We start from the raw sequence: 16,282 nt of genomic DNA, 5'->3' as shown, positions 1-16,282 counted from the left end.
TATCCATCATCTTCTGGTGTTAGAGAGTAAGGATGTCATCAGAATATTCTTCTACAAACACATTTTTCTTACTAAGTTTAAAAAAACTCACATAAGAAAGATTTCTTAACATCCAGATAAAAACCGAATATAAGCTCACACATCACATTAATTGCAAAATCCCACTCTAGAAACCCACACCATGCCCATAACTCACCTCCACTTTTAGTTTTTCCCCAAATCTCTTTTCCCAGAGGTATTTGTTCCAAAGGATCTGAATAATAATTCTTTACAGCTATCTGTATCATATATGTTGAAAATGGTTGTAAACCTTCAATAAGGGCTATACTCCCCTGAAATTCCTGTAATTAATTTTAAAAAATCAATATCTTATTCTTATTTTTTGTACAAATGGGGAGAAATTATTTAATCAAAGAGAGAAAAAGGAAAAGACTCATATTTTTTAATTTATTTTTAAATCTTGGATCATGACTGACGGTCTTCATTGTCCTAATCTGCCCAGACCTGAGTTGTTTAATGTTTCCAGGAATAAATGCCAAATGATTGGCAGCCCTCAGTCAATTGTGACTTAATTATTTCATGTAGGATGTTAAATTCCCAGAGGACAAAACTGTCTTATTAGCGTTGCATTAGAAATTCAGCAGGAAGGTATTGTGAGAATGTGACACATACGTTAATACAGTAAGCTACGTTACCTAATCATTCTTAGAAATAAAACTTAAGAAACTGAAAAGGCTCTCCTTAAACCAATGGTTCTCAATTTTGGTTATACTTTGGAATCATCTGGGGAACTCTAAGAAAACACTGAGGCCTGGGTCCCACCCCTAGAGATCTGATCACATTAGTCTTAGGTGAAGCATGTGCTCAGAGACTTTACAAACTCCAGTGAACCATCAAGGTTGAGAACCACTCACTGCCTTTGATCCTTATTAATCACTGTGAAGCCAAAATGATAGATTAGCTCTAATAAGAGAAATGCCAATGCCAGTCTTAGTCAGCCAAATGATTAATCTCTCTCTGAAACAACTCCTTTTAGAAATGTGTAAAGAAGATTAAAATAGACAAAATTCAAAAATAAATAATGTATTTTTTTTAAATAGACAAATGAAGTAACAAGAATCAGATGTACTTTCTGTCAAAGAGTACAGTGCTTGTTACCTCCAATAGATGATGGTCAATTTCACCTTTTGACTTGATCAAAATATAAGTACAAAGAAAAATACTAGAAATACATGATTCCATCACATGGAATTGGAACATCGGTGATGGAATCACTGGGTTCCATCATTGATCAGTGATGGAATGAATTGTGTCCATTCATTCATTCAAGAAATACCTAGTAAATGCCTATACAATGGCAAGTATTATGCTAGGAATACAATGATGGATAAAAAGGTGAGTGAGTGAGTGAAGTCGCTCTGTCTTGTCGGACTCTTTGCAACCCTGTGGACTGTAGCCCACCAGGCTCCTCTGTCCATGGGATTCTCCAGGCAAGAGTAGTGGAGTGGGTTGCCATTTCCTTCTCCAGGGGATCTTCCCAACCCAGGGATCAAACCCAGGTCTCCAGATGCTTTAAACTCTGAGCCACCAGGGAAGCCTGGATAAAAAGGTAGTCCCTGCCTAAACGCACATTTCACAACATATAGAAAATAAAAATATAATGTACAATTTGTATACTAGCTATACACGAGGTACACAATAATGTTCTTTCTGTCCAATTTACTTCTTACCCTTCAATCTGTTGGGATGGCCACAAAAACAGGTCTCTATCAATTTCTGCGTATAATTAGATAAAATTAGAGAGCCAACAAACCCAGCTCTTTTAGGACACTCAGGGAACGGTTACTATAAGGCAATCTACCATTGGTTAGAGTTAATGTACTTCCTTAGAGCTTAACTTACTCCTAGGCAAGAGACTAGAATCCAGAATGGTTTGATGATTCAGCTCTAAAAATCAGAGTAATAGCATATTTCAGAACATTATGCAGAAAATACTTCAGCTGAGGATTTTATATCAAAATAGGGCACCTTGGGAAAAGACAAGACAACTGGCTTCAGCCTTACCAGCATTTTCTCTCTCAGTTCAGAGCTGTTCTTCATGTCAATTACTTCTTTGTAATAAACCAGGTATGTGGGAGTGGGACTGATGATGCCATCCCATGTGAGTTTTGTCCGGGCAGGTGGCAATCTGATTGTGAGGCTGGTGTTAGTGGTGTTAAGTATAGTTGGCTCTGCAATATCAGAAGCTAGAGACAGAAATGCTCTATCTAAAATAATAATAAAAATGATTAAATATATACACACATGGATAAGAGAGAAATAGCAGATTTATCTAACATCAAGGATAATGTCACATTTCATTTTTATTTAACTGATAAGGTATGATATATTAGAGTGTTGGAAATGTTATTCTGGACAGGAAGACACTTTTTTTTCCCATGTATTTTGAAGATGATAAACGCCTGGGGGAAAGAGCAAAGTAACTGGTAATTGCTTACAATTTCCAGCAGATGGAGCTAAAGTACGCTTAATCATGTACCTGCTGCTGCTTAGTCACTTCAGATGTGTCCGACTGCGCGACCCTATGGCTTGTAGCTCGCCAGACTCCTCTGTCCATGGGATTTTCCAGGCAAGAGTACTGGAGTGGGTTGCCACGCCCTTCTCCAGGGGATCTTCCCAACCCAGGGATCGAACCTGGGTCTCCTGCATTGCAGGTAGATTCTTTACCACTGAGCCTCCAGGGAATCCCTAATTATGTACCTAGACAGTAGCAAAATGGACCCTTTTTTATTTGAAGAAAGCAATGAGAGTATTCTATCAATCACATTTTTCAGTGCACTCCTAGGATGAAAACTGGTGTCACCTTTAGGACTTTCATTCTACAGATATGCCTGTGTGCTCAACCTCAACCAGATATTGCACGTGCCTTTTGAATCTCTTAATGAATTATTTACCAAAATATACATCCAGCTTATTTATGAATTCTCCCATTTTTCATACTGTATAACTTACATATTTTATAACTGAATACATTTAAGCAAGGAGAGTTTCTTTTATTCATTTTTGAATGTCTCTAAGAGGGAGTGATACTCAATTTAGAATGACATTGTGACTTTAATGGAAGAGAGAACTTGAGAAAACCACTTTAGGTTTGAATGTCACCCATAAGGCTATGTGATGCTGTTTTTGTTTTTGGTTGGTTGGTTTTTATATTTCAAACATTTTTTATTATGACTCTCAGCAAGAAATATAGTCAGTTCCACCATAATATGATACTGCTGCCGTTAAGTCACTTCAGTCATGTCCGACTCTGTGCAACCCCATCCCTGGGATTCTCCAGGCAAGAACACTGGAGTGGGTTGCCATTTCCTTCTCCAATGCATGAAAGTGAAAAATGAAAGTGAAGTCGCTCAGTCGTGTCTGACTCTTAGCAACCCCATGGACTGCAGCCTACCAGGCTCCTCCATCCATGGGATTTTCCAGGCAAGAGCACTGGAGTGGGGTGCCACTGCCTTCTCCGCTTCGTGGGTCTAGCCTGGATAATTTGATACATACATTCCTAAAAGTCATTGCATTAAACAAAATCCAGAAGGTTTGTGGGGAAAATAGATTTAGGAGCACAACACTAGAAAACTTCATGAGTGACACATGAAATAAGCAAGATGGAAACAATAAAAATAGTAGCACACATGTACACACGTTAAATAGTTGACATATATAATACTATAATACATAAGTCACTTCACCTTGAAAAAGACCCGAAATTAAATGCAAAGCTTTCTGACACCACTGGGAAGTCTAAAATACCATCAGGGGAGACACAAGACAAAAAGAAGGGAAGTTATGTGATTGAGAAGAGAAAGAGAACAGAGAGATTGACAGGCCAAGGATTTCCCACATCTAAAGTGGTCTGCCACAGCCCAAGCCACGAGTACACATAGAGATAAACTGTGACCCAGGCAAATAGCGATTGCTGTGTGCACCAAACCCTGACCATTTGGAGCAATGCTGAGAGCACAGTGATGAGCCGGAAGGACTGCCCTGGAGGAGGAGACATTATGAGATTTTCCTGACCCTAAACTGGGAGAACAAGCTTATAAAAAAATGTGACTTTCCTACCTGGAAAAGGCTGTAGAACTGAACTGTAAACCAAAATATGTTTACTCCTTGGGGCTTCCACCTGGGAAAGGATGGCCCCATCGCTTTTCTTTGCTTGATAAATCTGTGTGCTGTCCTCTACTTTGGAGATCCAATATAGAAATTCTCCATCCACAGTCAAGCTAACAAGCATTTTTCCTGCTGATGAAAAACATAAGTGAAAGAAAGAACGTAAAGAACACAATACATAGCTGACATTTTCTGCTCTAAGCAATATATGAAATCTTTTTTCTGATCAATTTTGAAAGTATTATTTCAGTATAAAAAAATTTTATTTTGAGTTTTTAGCCTAAGCATTTTCCAGATATTTTCTCATCGTAGTGCCATATCAAGCCAACTTGCCATATCAAGCCATATCAAAGCAAATACTATTATTATTAGTCTAATTTTGTAATTAGGAAACTGAGGCTTGGAGGGGTGAAATAATCCCCTCAAGGCTACAAAGTTATCCAAGGACAGAACCAGTATTTAAAACTCACTTGTGGATCATCGAAAAAGCAAGAGAGTTCCAGAAAAACATCTATTTCTGCTTTATTGACTATGCCAAAGCCTTTGAATGTGTCGATCACAAGAAACTGTGGAAAATTCTGAAAGAGATGGGAATACCAGACCACCTGACCTGCCTCATGAGAAACCTGTATGCAGGTCAGGAAGTAACAGTTAGAACTGGACATGGAACAACAGACTGGTTCCAAATAGGAAAAGGAGTACGTCAAGGCTGTATATTGTCACCTTGCTTATTTAACTTCTATGCAGAGTACATCATGAGAAACGCTGGACTGGAAGAAACACAAGCTGGAATCAAGATTGCCAGGAGAAATATCAATCACCTCAGATATGCAGATGACACCACCCTTATGGCAGAAAGTGAAGAGGAACTCAAAAGCCTCTTGATGAAAGTGAAAGTGGAGAGTGAAAAAGTTGGCTTAAAGCTCAACATTCAGAAAACGAAGATCATGGCATCTGGTCCCATCACTTCATGGGGAAACAGTGGAAACAGTGTCAGACTTTATTTTGGGGGGCTCCAAAATCACTACAGATGGTGACTGCAGCCATGAAATTAAAAGATGCTTACTCCTTGGAAGGAAAGTTATGACCAACCTAGATAACATATTGAAAAGCAGAGATATTACTTTGCCAACAAAGGTCCATCTAGTCAAGGCTATTGTTTTTCCAGTGGTCATGTATGGATGTGAGAGCTGGACTGTGAAGAAAGCTGAGTGCCGAAGAATTGATGCTTTTGAACTGTGGTGTTGGAGAGGACTCTTGACAGACCCTTGGACTGCAAGGAGATCCAACCAGTCCATGCTAAAGGAGATCAGTCCTGGGTGTTCATTGGAAGGACTGATGCTGAAGCTGAAACTCCAATATTTTGGCCACCTCATGCAAAGAGTTGACTCATTGGAAAAGACCCTGATGCTGGGAGGGATTGGGGGCAGGAGGAGAAGGGGACGACAGAGGATGAGATGGCTGGATGGCATCACCGACTTGATGAACATGAGTTTGAGTGAACTCCGGGAGTTGGTGATGGACAGGGAAGCCTGGCGTGCTGCGATTCATGGGGTCGCAAAGAGTGGGACACGACTGAGTGACTGAACTGAACTGTGTCATTTCACATCAAACAACACTGACTGAAGGGAGGTAAGAGAAGAGGCTCAGGACTCAATGCCTTGCTCAATATTTTTATCAATAATTGAGAATGAATGCAGAACAAACATATTTATCAAGTTTGCAGATATTACATGAATCATACTGTTGCTAGTGCATTCAGTGTTTGGCTTACCAATCAAAAATATCACAGCAGAATCATGAAATGGATGGAAATTTAATAGCATTTAATAACAAATAAAACATCCTAAATTCAAGGTTAAAATTAAGTCTGTAAATTAGGAATGAAAGAAATCTGGCTTAATAATCATTAAAACATAAAGAAGGCCATGAGTTCTTCAAATGGCAGGCAGCTCAAAGGCCTAATGTCACTTTCAGCTGCAGCAAAAAGAAGACCTGGGTAGTCAGAGGTCCTCTGCGCTGACCAAAACACATTCAAAGTTCAGTGAGTTATTATGGGGCAACATTTAAGAGGATTAAGCAGCTAGAGTAAAATCTCAGGAGGGTGACCAGGGCAAAGAAAGATCTAGAAGCCACACTGCCTAAGGAGTATTTATAGATACTTGAATTTTTTCCTCTAAAGGAACTGCTTAGCATGGGCTATGACAGCTGTTTGTACAGTTAAGTGGCTATCATGTGGAAAGTGACTGACTTATTCTTTGTAAATTTAAAGGTCAGAATTCAGGTCAGTGAATAGAGGAATGGGAGAAAACTTTGGTTAAACATAAGAAAAATATATAATATTTAGAATTGCACAAAAATTAAACAGATCTCTTTATAAGGTAGTAAATGCTTTATAAACAAGAGCTCAAGGCTGTTTTTGTAAAGGAGATTCCTTCCAATATTATGTCAGCTAAATGATCTCTAAAGTCATTCTAATTTTCCAATTTTGGGATTATGGCTTTCAATTGTGGCTTCATGAAAGACTGACTAGTTCTATAAGATAAAGGCCCGTTAGATAATTCTTGTGTATCAGATGATAAGGAAAGTTATTCTGACACTTGTTTAAATGGTCAGGAAGACTTTAATCAAGGCTGTTGTAATATTGCAATGGGGAGGGAGATGTGCACAATTCAAATACAACAATGATGACTGGGAGCAGTGGCCAACAAGGAGGGGAAACATCAAGGGGCCAGGGCGGGGAATTCCTGCTAAACTGGCCCACTAGGATTTTTGCTAAAGGCAAGCCAAGAACATCAACAGTGGGGGATAAAGAATTGAGTCAGATACTGAGTGGGAGGGATTCTCTCTAAACTGATTTGGCAAGCTTCTTGGACTCAGCAAGGATGGACGTGCTAGGTCAAGTGTGAGGCTTAGTTTATTCACACTCCTCACAAGAGCGGAACTGAAGTTTAATCAGGGACTTCCCTGGTGGTCTGGTGGTTAAGACCCTGGACTCCATGCTCTACAGCATGAAGCACTGGCTGGACTCCTGGTGCAGGAATTAAGGTCCAGCAGGTCACGAGGCACAGACGAAAAAAAGGAATTAAAGTTTGACCAAGGAGTCTTTATATCTTTGTGAGTCTTTGTGAGTGTCTTTGTGAATCTTTTGTCACAGACTCAACAGAAGTAGTTATCCTCCTAGTAAGAGAAGTTCAAAACATTATCTCTAATCTGAAGCCCACTGAAAGTACATTGCAATTGTTTCTAGAATGCTCTGGGACATGTCAACAAAACCATACATTCAGTTATACTACACAGACACACACACACATTTGCAGTTTCAAAATGCCCAATAGCACTTTTGGTGATGGAAATATTTTATATCTATGAGGCCCAATACAGTAACCATTAGCCACTTAATGGGTTTTGAACATTTAAAATGTGACTAGTATGGCTGAGGAATTAAATTTAGAATTTAATTTTAATTAATTTAAACTTAAATCACCACATGTGATGAGCGATTACTATATTGGATGGTGAGGACTAGAGCCTTAAGAATATATGGGGATGTTTAGTGTATTTTTTAAAATTTTACAAGTACTCCTAATTAGGAGACTACCAAATGACTTTAAAATATTTCCTCCATAAGCTTGTGAATTTCAGCAAATAGACCTGTCAAATATTGACCAAGTCACACTAAATGTGGAGGCAATGAGATCATCAACATGGAAGTGAAGTACTGGTAGGAAGATCAGGGATGCTGTAGTTAAGCCCAGTTTCAAACACCAGCTCCTGTATTAATTGTAACCCTACCGACATGTGACATTACCTTTCTCAGCCTCAGTTTCCTTATCTGTAAAACGCATATATTAATATCTACTTCACTGAAGTATTTTGAAGATCAAATGCAATAATGCATTTAGTAACCTGTTTAGAATATGTAATTGAGCTCAATAAGTTGTATTAATAGTTCTGTTAACTGTAAAATGACAAGAAGAAAAAGGTTTCCTACCGCTCCAGAAAATCATGCGAATGCCTGTGTACAATTTGCCTGAACACAACTTGAAGACCACAAAAACATTTGGCATGGTTTGGAGGAAATACCATCAGATAAGATCAGATCAGATCAGTCATGTCCGACTCTTTGCGACCTCATGAATCGCAGCACGCCAGGCCTCCCTGTCCATCACCAACTCCCGGAGTTCACTGAGACTCACGTCCATCGAGTCAGTGATGCCATCCAGCCATCTCATCCTCTGTCGTCCCCTTCTCCTCCTGCCCCCAATCCCTCTCAGCATCAGAGTCTTTTCCAATGAGTCAACTCTTCGCATGAGGTGGCCAAAGTACTGGAGTTTCAGCTTTAGCATCATTCTATTATTTGTATGTGTATATATATATATATCCATTTGGGTATATGTTGAATGTAACCCCTTTTTAATGGGATAGGAAGGTTTCCCATCGCCAGTGAAGATCTACATACACACAAGTGTCTTACCAAGTGGAACAGGCAGGATGATAACTTGCCAACACTGACATGCTTCTAGATCTGTTGCCCAAATCTCTAGACCTCTGACAAAGTATATCTGTGGTTTCTTTAGGTCAGAGGTGTCAATAGTCATTGCTCCACTCAACTCAGATTCAGTCACGTTGCAAGAACATTGGCTTCCGTTTGGATGGTTTATGACTGGGGGTTGCAGAATTCGGTGCACAGTCTGGTTGATAATACTGTAGTAGAACATCTGAGATCCAGAATCAAAAACTTCTGTCCAATATAGGCGACTATTGGGGGAAAAAAAGACCCTCCAATTTAATCAGTTAAACCTACCATCACACATATCACTTTCTAATGAAGAGAAATCATTTCTAATGACTGTGGGAACAAATGCCACCTCTAGAGAGGACATGTCTCAGTGCTCAAAAACTTTCTGATGGAAAAGGTCACATGAAGTCCAGTATGTAGCATTTTCCAACAATTTCTCAATAAATGTGTTTACAACAAAAGCCTTGGACTATAATGGCCTTATAAGTGTGTGTTAGTCCCTCATTTGTGTCCGACTCTTTGTGGCCCCATGGACTGTAGCCTATCAGGCTCCTCCATCCATGGAATTCTCCAGGCAACAATACTGCAGTGAATAGCCATTCCCTCGTCCAGGGGATCTTCCCAGGGATCGGACCTGTATCTTCTGAATTGCAGGTGAATTCTTTACCGTCTGAGTCACCAGGGAAGCCTTAATGATCTTAGGTATTGTATTAAATGGTTCGTTAAAGGCTCTAAATATGAAATATATTTGCATACTTTGCATCAACACCATCGCCATTCCTCTCTTAAGTTTGTTTCTACTTCTTAATACTAGTTACCAATCTAGTTTCAAGACAGACTATAACCATGGTAATGGCACAAACATAAGCAGCCTGAAAAACTTCCCTTCGGGTGCTGAATGGAGGTCTTAAAATTCATCTAATGAAGACATTAATTAAAGACAAATGAGCCCAGAATATCATTTACTGTGCAAAACAAACTGCCTATCTCCTGCTCATTTCCTACCACTGTCTCAATCCCCTTCCCGTCCTTACCAACTGGGGGTATTTATTAAATTCACTGGATTAAAAATACACTCCAGTTTCCTGCTGGTAGTTCTCAGTATGGATTAATTTTATATATTGGTGGTTATGGGCTCATTATTCATACATAGAATTACTTACTGTAAGTTAACATCAAGAACATTAAGCATCTTATTGTCCCATCATTGACTCTGATATTAAACCAAAGATATCACATTAAATATGTTTATGTCTATTTCATCACGATAGAAACAGATACACTTCACATACCTTAAAAAAGGATACACAGAAAAAGAAGTTATTGTTGAATTTCTGTTGCAAACTTTCAGCTTCCTGGGATATTTCACCTTGTTCTCAAGATCCATATCAAATATTTGCATTCTGTTCTGTGATTCTTTCAGCACAAAGTAGAGGTGCCTTGAAATCCAGTCAATTGTAATAAATGTGATATTGAAAACCAGTGCATCTCTGAAAATCTTAACAACAGGTAGTAAGCACAATCAAGAAGATAGTGGTCATTTCCCTCAAATCTGATGACTTTTTTTAAACATTCATATTACTTATTAACTGCACTTCTCTTTTGTAATATCAAATCTTGGTAACTCTGGATTGTGTACCGTTGTAACACTGGACCTCTTTTCACACGTGGTTAATTTCAATCACCATGGCTTCAACTGTAATCCACAGACCAGTGCTACAAATCTACATCTTCAGGCAAGATGGCTCATTGAGTTACTGATTCAAATATCAAACTACCTACTGAAAATCTTCAAATGAATGATCCCAGGAAACAGAATGCATCACTCCACCCCCAAATCTCCTTTTCTCCTGCATTTTATATTATTATGGATTTCCAAGACTCATCTGAGGAACAATCTTAACAACTGTCATTCACCCTTGACTTCTTCCTCCCATTACTACCCATAGTGAATTAGTCCTATTTTAAATATCTTCCAAGTTTATCCTCTCCTCTCTCACTCATTGTCTCTCATTTCCTGCTTAACATTTCCCATCTGGATTTCTGTGATAGCCTCCTGACTGCCTCCGACTTAACCTTCTTTAAGGTTATTGAGACAGGTAACAAAGAGGTCTTCCTGAAACACTAGTCGATTGCATTAATAATCCACTAAATGTCTTGAACAGCTTAATGCTGGCTTTAAAATTGACACTCAACTCCTTAGCACAGTAAAGAAGGCCCATTACATTCAGGCCCCTGCCCACCTCTTCAGCTTTAACACCTGCCTTTCACTGTGCCCCCTCACCTCCATCTCCACTCCAAGTTCCTTCTACTTGTGCAGTCACCAAATCATGTTCAATTCTTTTGCCACCCCATGGGCTGTAGCCCGCCAGGCTCCTCTGTCTGTGGGATTTCTCAGGCAAGAATACAGGAGTGGGCTGCCATTTCCTTCTCCAGGGGATCTTCCCAACCCAGGGATCAAACCCGTTTCCTGCACTGCAGGTGGATTCTCTACTGCTGAGCCACCAGGGAAGACCTCCTTCTATTTACAGCTCCCCAAACAGGCTGTGACTCTCTGGTTTCCCAGACTTTGCTGATCTCTCAGCCATGCCCCACTTTCACCTGATACATCATCTTTGTACCCAAGATGTCTTTCCACTCTGCCACTATCACGACCATTCCACCCTGGGTTAAGTATCCGTTCTCTGCAGTCCCATTGCATCCTGCCCTCGGCACAGCACTTACAGTCTTCTGCCTAGCCCCTCCACTAGCTAAATTCAGTGAATGCCTACCACAGGCCAGGCATTGTGCCAAGTGCCTTCCAAGGCTTAGCTCATTAATCTTCACCCTAAGATGAGGGACTATGCAACCACAGTGGTTAAAGAAACTGCTGACGGTCACAGATCTAGCATGTAATAGAGTAAGAATTAAACTCTAGCTTGTCAGATTTCAAAGCTCACCCTCTTAACCACTATGCAACCCTGTCTTCCTTATCTTAGACTAATACAAGACTGGATTTGCTCAAAGACAGTGACTTTTTTTTTTTTTTACCTCTATCTCAGGTAACACAGTGCCTTAAACCCACTGTTTGCTAAATTAAGCCTGAATCACATTTGCCCCAAATATAACCTGAAATCATTTGTAACTAAATAATTGTACAACACCTGTCTTTTTCAGCCATTCTAATCTTAATGTCTCAACCACTGGCCAGTCATTTTAATCACAGGCTTGTGTGATAGGCAGATACTCCACTTTCGTTCAAAGGAATTACATAGCAAAATACCTCAGTGCTGGACCGGTTGTCCATCCTGAGGAGGAAGAGGGAGTCTCCCTGAGCACAGTACCCCACTGCATCATCAGCTGTGTAGCCCATGGCACCGACATCGCCTTCTGCCGAAAACGTCCATGCGACCTGATTTCGATCCATATCTAACAAAGCTATCTTGTTGTCAACGAGAGTTATGAGGTATGGAAATGGGTTAATTTCTAAAAACAAACATGTAGATAATATGTATGAGAAAAAGAACTTTAGCAAAACCCCTTGATTCAGTATCAGACCATTTTGAAACCCATGAGTCTCTGGACTCACGGATTACACCTATACCTGTTTCAGTGGAGACTGCCCAGGCACTCTAAGCTTAGGTGATGATAAAAGTCGATTACTTTGTTTGACTTTAATTTCAGCTCAGAGATAGTACGTGGGTATCCCTGAGAATACTAAGGGTCAAAATGTTTTTAAATCACTAGAGAGAGAGTGAAGTGAAAGTCACTCAGTCGTGCCTGACTCTTTGTGACCCCATGGACTGTCCATGGAATTCTCCATGCCAGAATACTGGAGTGGGTAACCATTCCCTTCTCCAGGCGATCTTCCCAACCCTAGGGATCAAACCCAGAGCTATTAGGGAAGTTCCTGATAATTAAATCACTAATTGTTATTAATATTTGATAATCAAATCAAATTTATATTATATAAAATTAATATACTATTAATACTTTTATAAAAATTAATATTGATATTTTATAATTAAATCACTAATTGTTATTAACATTTGTACAGGTTTCAGATAATAAATACCTGATGTTTTGGACTTTACTATGTCAGAAAATGGTCCAGGTCCTTTGGATGTGAAGACTCGAACCTAAAGAAAGAAAAGAATATAAAGCAGTGCCTTCAGAAATGTCCTGAGTGACAATAATTGAGTTCCGAGACTGATAAATTATTGAATGCTTCATTTCAGAGTTATGGGATACATTATGAATAGTTTCAGTTAGTCACATCTAAGTATACAGCAATAAACTATGAGGAAAAATATTGTCCTAAACTACGATTTCTAGGGCTTTTTTGTCCAGAAAAGTACAAAGTAATGGCACAAATCTCTATTGCAGAAGATCTAAAGTTTTTTAAAAAGGTTTTTAGCTATTTCCAAAATTAAGTTACATGGAATATTTAACAGAAACAAAACTATATAGATTATGGTAAACTTCCACTTATCATGAAATCAACATGAAGTTTCAGATAACTAAATTTCCTGTACTTTTTAAAAAGGGGATTTATGAAAAGAAAATAGTAATTAACCCTCATGTTTGAAAATGAATAGTGTGTTTCAAACCACTTTTACATAGATCATCTCCACAACTACTGAGAGTAGAAACTGGACAAAGATCCTCATCAGGGTAGGTAACCCAGCCAAAAGGACACAGGGAGGGACTGGCATGAGAACTAAGTCTTCTGAGGCCTGTGTGCATTTCTTCCCACTGCGCCACATTGCATTCCAATAGCAACATTTTTTAACAATTTTTATTAAATGTCTTTTATTATATAATAATTATTTCCACTTCCAAACCTTGCCTGTGTACTATAGCCTACGAGAAAATTGCCGTCCATAATGATGACCTGGAAAAGACAGATCCTCAAGGGTTGTCTCAATCAACAAAATATTGGTTCATTTTTATTATACCTCTATTAAATCAATTCTACTGTATTCTATTTATTACTATCTATCCCTGGTGTGTGTGTGTGTGTGTGTGTAATGTGGTGCATGTCTATATACACATATTTTTATATATATCAAGCAGGCTTCACTTTTGTACTGGACTATTCAAGTAAAACTCATGCCTATGCATGTGTGTCACTTTGCAAAGTTCTGTGCTGAGATCTGAACAACTATAACCATATAGCTCAGCAGTAAAGAATCTCCCTGCCAATGCTGGAGACGTGGGAAGAGCCCCTGGAGGAGGAAATGACAAGCCACTCCAGCATTCTCGCCTGGGATGTCCCATGGACAGAGAAGCCTGGTGAGATACAGTCCACAGGGTCACAAGCGAGTCGGACACAACTGTGAGGCTAAACAACATCAACAAACCATAGAGGCAAGTACACTTAACCAGAATATTTGTTTAATTGGAACACACATAATTCTTAACAAATAAGAATGTGTATTATCTCTCACTTTTATGTATAATTTTTATTAGTATATGTTAACCATTATAAAAATAATTGTTGAATTAAAATTTTATAAAAATTAAATAGATCTTCTGGAAATCACAAATCTCTAAAACTCTCCCCAAAAGGATGGAAAATAACTCTAAATATGCACAACCTTGTCACTAGTCTGATACATAATGAGGATGTAAAAATCATCAAGCCATCTACCATAAGGGGAAAGCTTTGTCATATTAAATTAAAAATGCCCAAACAGGTGGCAGTAGCTTTTTCCTTTTGACTCCTACTCTCTTTCACTTTCTTCTCTCTCAGCAGCCAGGTGAAAAATGTGAGATGTCAACTACCTAGACCCTCAGCTTTTATTTCCTTTGATAACTGGAAGTAAGGGCATCCCCACTTGTTGGATGCCTCCCAGGAATTGATGTGATGTGAGGTGATGGAGAGGATTCTAGGAGCCAGACCAAACAGCACACTGCTTCCCAACCACAAGCTCTGGTACCTCACCGATGCACCCAGGGACATGGCTTTTTCTTCACAGACGATGTGAAGATCGAATGAGATAATCAATATAAAAGCACCTACCGTGATACATGGCCTTTAGTGATGGAGCCAAAAATAATGATTTGTTCTGAATCTGGAAGCAAGAAAGTGTCAGGATGTCCTTTATCCTAGCTGTACCCTCTCCCTGCTTTATATTTGCTGCCCACTTGACCTCTGTGAGTACAGCATACATCAGGTTATTAACAGAGCAGACTTCTTAACCTGGTCCTTTAATCCACTCTCTGTTTACACTAAGACCCCCGTATCCCCATTTTCACTCTCGTACCTGGAAGGCAACACTGTACCCGGGACTCATGCCCTCAAGTTGAAAAGACATCACTGAGGGAGTGACATTGACAGCAATCCAGTCTTCAACTGTTTTGTTTGTGTCGTTTTGGTTGGATATTTGGTAGAAAATTTCGAATCTTGTCAACACACCATTTTCATGCTGAGGCTTATTCCACCTAAATTCCACCACAACTACATTCTTGTTACAGTGTTTTTCACTTGGTAATATAAATATTCTGGGATTCTCTGGTGCTGATGGAACTGAAAAGCAGAGATACAGGGCAGAAAAGAGTATAAGGTCAACTTCTATCACTCACGATGAGGGTACGGAGCAACATAGTAATAAATATTTCTCATTCCAGACAGTTAAGGTGCATCTATCTTGTCCTTAAAGATCTTCTGGAGAGAATATGCCATAGATTTCTTCAGGAACCTATCCTGATATTTCTGCTAGTCTTCCTTTTCTCCAACCCAAATCCTGCTTGCTATGATTGAGGCTCATCTTTCTAGTCTGTATTTGTGTACATGGAAGCTGGCTAGTTCTCCTTATAAAATACAGTATTTACTCTCATTCTGGAGGTGGAAATGGCAGTCTCCATTGGAAGGAAGACACTATCTCTACCTAGATTTTAGCCAGTTCAGGGTATAAAATAAAGTATATCCTGGGTCCAGGTCATCTCATCTTGAACCCTCTCTAAGAGTATGGCTTGACTGTTGCCATTTATTCTAGAGCCAAACCAAGCAACTGAGCCTCTCACAGTCCTTTAATTAATTTCTCTCTCTGTGTGTATGTCAATCAAGAGAAACTCTTCTGCCTGTTTTCCAAGTCATGCCATCCAAGACATTCCTCTTCTTTCTCAGGATTCCCCCACAGGGTCTTCTCCCAGTCTGTCATTCCAATCCCCTGCTCCTTAATGTTCAGCCCTCACATCATTATCCAATCCCCAGGCCTTCTTAGATTGTACATACATGGGATAAACCTCTTCTTGCTTCATCCCTTAGAACCCAGCTAAAGTCTCCACTCCCGAAGGAAGGCTTTCCCTGGCCACACCAGTCCACAAGCATGGCCCTCTCTTAAGAACGCTTCACTTGATAGAGGTGAAGGTTTCGTGGCTTGTTTATTCACTCTATGCTATTGCTAGTCAACTGTCACTGTCTCATTTCTATTATTATTAGCAGTATCTGTGTTTTTCTCTCTCTTTTTTAACTTTTTCCCCCAGCTTTATTAAGATATAATTGATATACAGGCTTCCCTGGTGGCTCAGACAGTGGCAAAGAATTCTTTCCTAGGTGGTAAAGAATCTCCTGCAATACAGGAGATCCAGATTCAATCCCTGAGTCAG

At 39.4% G+C, this 16,282-nt stretch overlaps 1 protein-coding gene across 7 annotated transcripts in view; it reads right to left on the bottom strand.

Annotated features, from left to right (window-relative positions):
• Positions 1–16,282, bottom strand: part of ROS1 (ROS proto-oncogene 1, receptor tyrosine kinase) — a 119,485-nt gene that overhangs the window by 44,717 nt on the left and 58,486 nt on the right. For 5 of the 7 annotated variants that reach the window (XM_070376378.1, XM_070376373.1, XM_070376374.1 and 2 more), the window contains 8 exons: positions 14,938–15,200; positions 12,744–12,807; positions 11,952–12,154; positions 9,982–10,187; positions 8,645–8,928; positions 4,120–4,299; positions 2,065–2,267; positions 197–341 (listed from right to left, as the gene is read on the bottom strand). In XM_070376378.1, coding sequence (XP_070232479.1) covers positions 197–341; positions 2,065–2,267; positions 4,120–4,299; positions 8,645–8,928; positions 9,982–10,187; positions 11,952–12,154; positions 12,744–12,807; positions 14,938–15,200 — 1,548 coding nt within the window. The remainder of the gene's footprint in view (positions 1–196; positions 342–2,064; positions 2,268–4,119; positions 4,300–8,644; positions 8,929–9,981; positions 10,188–11,951; positions 12,155–12,743; positions 12,808–14,937; positions 15,201–16,282) is intronic. The other 2 variants (XM_070376375.1, XM_070376377.1) reach the window with 1 other exon arrangement.

The sequence above is a fragment of the Bos mutus genome, chromosome 9 (assembly GCF_027580195.1).
Source record: "Bos mutus isolate GX-2022 chromosome 9, NWIPB_WYAK_1.1, whole genome shotgun sequence".
In the NCBI taxonomy this organism is placed as follows: domain Eukaryota; kingdom Metazoa; phylum Chordata; class Mammalia; order Artiodactyla; family Bovidae; genus Bos; species Bos mutus.
Note: the sequence above shows the minus strand (reverse complement) of the source record. Positions and strands in the feature narration are given on the sequence as shown.